The sequence below is a fragment of the Peromyscus maniculatus genome, chromosome 17, assembly GCF_049852395.1.
Source record: "Peromyscus maniculatus bairdii isolate BWxNUB_F1_BW_parent chromosome 17, HU_Pman_BW_mat_3.1, whole genome shotgun sequence".
Lineage (NCBI taxonomy): Eukaryota > Metazoa > Chordata > Mammalia > Rodentia > Cricetidae > Peromyscus > Peromyscus maniculatus.
Window position 1 is genome coordinate 58248049 of NC_134868.1, and position 6000 is coordinate 58254048.

Below are 6000 nucleotides of genomic sequence, written 5' to 3' on the forward strand. Positions count from 1 at the left end.
GAGCTCCGGTATCAGGCGTGCGGCCATGTGGAACGGCTTCTGCTTCTCTCTCCGCTGAAAGGACGGAGGAGTCCTTGGACTATTGGCCTCCTCTTCATAAGAGATTACAAGTGTTTTCTTTACCTGTTGAGTAACCTCCCTTGTAGACAAAGGCTCCGTTCTTACCAAAATAATTTCCTGTGCTTCGTGTTGTCTTTTCAAACTTTTTATTACTTAAGAAAGTGGAACCCTCTTAATATTGAGAGAGTGAAGGTTGGTTATTTAACCACTACTTAGCTCCTCTATTTCCCTGGGAAATCGTTGCCATTTTGGTGAACTGGGAAGCTAAGTACTGCTTCATAGTAGCCCATGATCTCGGTCAACTCTTCAAAGCACCTGACATTTTTTGACACCTCTGAATTAAATTCTAAATGCAGTCTTTCTGACCTCAAGCTAACTTTGAAATTTCCCAGAGGCCCCTGGAAAGCCTCCGGGGATTTGTTCTGTCATCCCGTGAAAGACAGATCTTAAGCTAATTAGCTTCCTTGTGATGTGAAATGGTACAGCGAGCTTTGTGGAGTAAGCAGCGTTGAATCCTTTGTATCACACCTTTGTGAAGATATGTCAGGTGCCAGAAGCTGTCTGAGATTTCCAGAGATGTGCCTTGTCTTTACTAGGTCCCTGGACAGTGTGATCTGTTAGCGTTGCACTTACTGATATAAAACACTGTGTGATGTGAGAATGACCACCTCTCCCTGCTGACCTCAGAAGGGAGGGCACGTGGCAGGTCCTGGAGCCTGGGTCCTTTGCAGACAATTCCTGTCTTCCTCGGACGCTTTTCTGAAAGCAGGTGTACTCAGCTACAGTCCAAGCTCGCCTGCAAGGAGTCTCAGGACACGCTGACCAAGAGACCAGGATTAGACTGCCAATGACCCCAAGACTGCCTGCTGGTCTTCCGGATGGGTCCCTGAAGCATAGAGACTGTGGCCTGGTGGAGCAGGGCCGAGTGGCTACGGTTTCAGAGCCTTGGTCTGAAGCCTTGTTGGTTCTTTTGTGTTTATTCTGCATATTCAAAGACAGTAACTCAGAGCAGCTTTGAAATTATCCTTGCTTGTTCTGATTTTTTTTTTTTTTTTTTTTTGGAGGTAGGGTCTCTTCATAGCCCTGTCTGTTCTGGGGCTCACTATATAGACCAGGCTGGCCTTGAACCCACAGAGATTCACCTACCTCTGCCTCCAGAGTGCTGGGATTAAGGATGTACACCACCACTGCCCAGCCTGAAGTTGTACTTTTTAAAGTATATTTATTTTTTTAAGATTTATTTACTTATTTGTGTGTGTGATTGTGTGTGGTGTGGTGTGGTGTGTGTGTGTGTGTGTGTGTGTGTGTGTGTGTGTGTGTGTGTCTATGGAGATCAGCAGAGGATATTGGATCCTCTGGAGCTAGAGTTTTAGGTGGTTGTGAGCCACCCAACATGGGTGCTGGGAAGCAAAATCTACTCCTCTGAAGGAGCAGCAAGGACTCAGCTGCTGAGCCATCTCTCCGGCCCCTCATAAACACACCTTTACAAAAAAAATATTTTCTCCACCTGATCTCCCTAAAGTCTCTATCAACATTTATTTTATAGCCATGTAAGTATTTGCATAAGTTCAATAAGATATTATTCTTTCTTTTTTATTTTATGATAAAAGTAGGTAAAACAAGAAATCCATGGAGTCTGCTAAAATGGCAAGGAATTTGTTAGAGGATAAAAACTCACTACAGCATGGGAGATTTATCATAGGGTCCTGGACAGCTGAGCTATGGTTAACGCTGTTGTTCTGCCTGGTCCATCTCAGCATCCAGAAACCGCGAGGGAGAGAGAGAACTCCCAGTACGTGCATCTCAGTTCTTAGGGGTTCCAAGAGCCACGCCCCGGGGCATGTACTTCAAGGTCATAGGCAGGTAGAACAGTTGCCTGCTCCCTCTCCAGGGGTGATGTTCAAGGTCATAGCCAGGACAGCTACCCACTCTGTGTGGGTGTTTTTGCAAGCAGGTGTGTCTAGGAAACAGTTGCATGCCAGATGCAGTAGAGGATATAAGAGGGCCTCGGATCCCCTGGGACTGGAGTTACAGACAGTTGTAAACTGTCATGTGGGTGCTGGGGATTGAACCAGGGTCCTTGGAAGAGCAGCCAGTGCTCTTAACTCCTGAGCCATCTCGCCAGCCCAGTGATGCTATTCTTGTTGGGCCAGGTAGACAGTTCAGTTGGCAAAGTGCTTGCTGTGGAAACATGGGGACCTGAGTTCGGATCCCTAGGACCCACATAAAAATCAGGTGTGATGTGGTGGCACATGCTTGTAATCCCACTTCTGGGGATGTAGAGAAAATAGGTTCCCTGGGGCTCATTGACCAGCTGGTCTAGTCAAATCAATGAGCTCCTGGTTTAGGAAGAGATAACCTTTCTTAAAAAAAAAATAGTAATTAAGGAAGACGTCTGATGGTAACATCTGACCTCCATATACACCTGCACTTTACATGCATGAATGTTTAATGTGCACGCACACAGACACACGCACTCCATGGTTTTTCCCCATTGTAACAGAACACTATCGGAGATGCTGGCCACATGGCCAAGGCGTCGGCTTGGCCTTCCCACTCCAGATACTTAGAATCAGATGTGAGGAACTGTGGCCTAGACCAGTCCACCTGACACCTGGCTCCCTGGGCTCCTAATCTTAAGGATGGGTGGGAAGGTCACTTCTTAGTAGGGTGGGAAGGTCACTTCTTAGTAGCCTAGGAAACTTACAGGAGACAGGAGTCCATCCTCACCCCAGGCTTTCTAACGATCCCCTTGCTGGTAGCACCTAGCCTCCCAGAGGCTTGGAGAAGCCGAATCTGAGATTCCCTATAAAAAGTCCCAAGAAAGAAAGCACACCCAATCACAGCCTCAAGATCGAATACCACCACACTGCACTTTTGCAAACACGCAGGCTGAAGCCAGGGAGGTGGGATTTATTTTATGATAGTCAGGGGTCCCATCACTTTGTGATCTTTGATTGTCAATAAGGATTTAATGGAAAACAGCAGGGTACACCTGTGGTTCCCACGCCCCCCCCCCCACGCCCCTGCCCCAGCTCCTCTGCTGCCGTTCCTGGTCTCTTGGTAAACTTTTATTTTGCTTTCTTTTTTTTTTTGTCGTTGTCCATGAATCTGGAGTGTGTCCTGAACTTGGGTTTCTCCAGTGTCCACTATGGGCAGAGCTGCCTTCTCCTGATCGTCTGTGTTTTCTTTCTCTCCTGACCTGGGGCACTGACAGCTGACATCTGCTGATCGCTGAGGACCGTGTGGAGAAACTCAGGACACAGGAGTCACCTCCCTGCCCTCCTCAGCCACAGCCAAGGATAATGCTGGTGTTCGCACTATGCTGGGGCCCCTTCCACCCTCACTGTTGGCCAAAGCGGCTTCTGGCCTGGCATCTGGGAATCCTTCCCACTGTTCTAGGCTCTGCAGCTCCTGCCTCTGCCTTCCAAATGCTGGGGTTCCAGGCATGGGCTGCCATGCCCCAGTTATGGCTCATTTTAATTTTCTTTTAATTTATGGATATTGTTTGGCTTGTCTCTCTTCTGTCTCATAGACATTCTCCTAGCTACATTCCTGGCTGTGCAACATCAAATCCCAGAGGGGAATCGCAAAGCTAACCACACTGTTCAAAGGGCAGAGGATGAGGAGGGACTGACTCCATGGTCTGCTTCTGCCCAGGTCTTTCTCACTCAGCCTGCCTGACCTAAGCTCTGATTTAGCCTTCCGAGGTGTGCCACAGAGTCATGCCCGTGGAAGTTCTTGCCAATGTCAGATCGCCTGCAGATCCTGACCGTGTGGCCCCTCCCCCACTGGCCACCCTTGTCTGCCCACAGCAGAGTACCCTTAGGTTAGCAGGCCAAGAATTTCTCGACTTCCTAGAAACTTCCATCCATCATTCTACCTAGTCCTGGACTAGGACTAGGATCTTGGACTTTTCTGGGACATGAACTCCCTCCCTCTATGAATCTCCACTGTGGTATCCACCCTGACTAACGTAGTCCTGGCTGGCCTCAAACTCACAGAGATCTCCCTGCCTCTGCTGCTGCCTGCCAGTGCTGGGGTTAAAGGTCTAGACAACCACATCTGGCTACATGGCCGTCATTAACAAGCACCGGGAATACTGTGTCTCTCACCGGTATTAGGTGCAATAAAGGAATTTGTTAACTTGGTCAGTGTGACAGGGACGTGGCGGTCATATAAAAATATGCTTTACCCACTTCACAGAGAATCATAAGATATCGGGACAGTGCTAATTGTTCCCCCAAAGAAGGGTGTGTGTGCGCGCGTGTGCGTGTGCATGTGCACGTGTATGGGTGCACATTTGATGTATATATGTATCAATGTATGTGTACATGTGTATGTATGTGTGTCTGTGTATGTGTGTGATGTGTTCACACATATGTATATAAAAACAAGTTGGGAAATGTGCAGTTATTAAAACTGAGGATGGACACATGGAGGTTTGCGACGTTACTCCTCTATCTTGGGACAAGCTAGAACATTTCAAGCACATGTGTATAATGTATTTAGCTGCTCTGTGGCATTCCTGTTTGGAAGGCATTTAAAGATGGGAAACCTTTCATTTCTCTCCATTCCCCAAGCTCCAGGGAAGGAAGAGGGTACACAGGAGAAGAGCTCTCCCCCAGGATCCAGGCCCGAGGTTTCTGTCTCCCCACCTCCACGTGACCCTACCTGAAGTTTTGTTGACTGGCTGTAGCTCCGCTCCTCGCCAGCAGCACAGCAGGAAGACAGATAAGAAGGTCTCTACCCCCCTAGTCGCTGCCATGGTCCCTCCAGGCACAGGAGGAGGCCCGTCCCTGGAAGGTCTTCAGCTTCCCCAGCCTTGGTCTCCCGGATACCTGGAATGTCCGGGACCTGTGACATCACCACCCGGAAGTGACCTGGGTTCTTTCCCCCTCGCGACAGTGGGTGTGCTATGTTGTGGACTTGTGACAGCATGGTTAGGATGTGAACCGGGGTCCTTTGACCTGTTCACACTCCTAAGCACTCCTTGTGGGCCCTCCCTGCGGGTGTGTTTTCCTAAGGCTTATCTCTCAGTTGTGGCTACCCAGGAGCCTACCATGGCCCCAGAACAGCTGCTGGGATCGAGGGGCAGGAACTGGCTTGGTCATATGAGGCCAGCAGTGCCTTCCAGATTCAGTGGGGACCCTGGGACAGCTGGCTATCAGCAACCCTAGGCTCTTTATTGTTGATGTAGGGAGTTGATGGTGTGGTGTGTGAGATTTTCTTGGTAGACATAATCAATCAACCGTAGAGAGTGAGAAATCTCGCTTTTATGGTATTCGTAAAGACACAGAGCACTGTGGACCACACAGGTGTCATGATTTGAGCCCTGTGAGCTAATAAAGGGGCTGAATAGGATCCAGGCATGTGGCTACAGCTCTCCAGGCTATGACTCAGTTGAGTGACTGAAGGCAAAGAGACATGGCCAAAGGACATGTTTGGTCAGTGGTGTAGCTGTTGCGACTTGCTACCTGTACAACTGTCTAGGAAGTCAGATGTCAGATCCTGTTGTGGGAGTGGATCCCTCTGTGCTGGCCCCGCAGGACTTTGGACCAGGGCTAGCAGAGAAGATTCACTCCAGAAGGCAATCTGTATGGTCATCCCAAAACCTAGTCTCCGAAAGCAGCTGATGCGTGCTGTTGTCTGTAACTCTGAGTTAGCTCTGCAGGTGAACTGTCCAGTGGTCCAATGTGGCTTCATGCCTCTAACCTGCCATGGCCTGCGTCCTGTCCTGTGGTGGTTCACTGAGCTTGGTCACTACTGCGGAGACAGCATGCCCACTAGAGACAAACCCTACCTGTGTCACACTTGCTAACCCACTGGCCAGAAACTCATGGTCTTTGCCAGACTCAAGAGGGCTGCACAGAGAGGGTGGCCGAGCTGCTCAGGACGCAGAGCTCTTGCTGTCTGTTTGCAGAGGCTCTGGATTTACTG

At 49.3% G+C, this 6000-nt stretch overlaps 1 protein-coding gene across 1 annotated transcript in view; it reads right to left on the reverse strand.

Annotated features, from left to right (window-relative positions):
* Positions 1–4901, reverse strand: part of Spaca7 (sperm acrosome associated 7) — a 30960-nt gene extending 26059 nt beyond the window's left edge. Inside the window, exon 1 of the mRNA XM_006981315.4 lies at positions 4735–4901. Coding sequence (XP_006981377.1) covers positions 4735–4828 — 94 coding nt within the window. The 5' untranslated portion in view covers positions 4829–4901. The remainder of the gene's footprint in view (positions 1–4734) is intronic.
* Positions 4902–6000: the final 1099 nt, after the last annotated feature.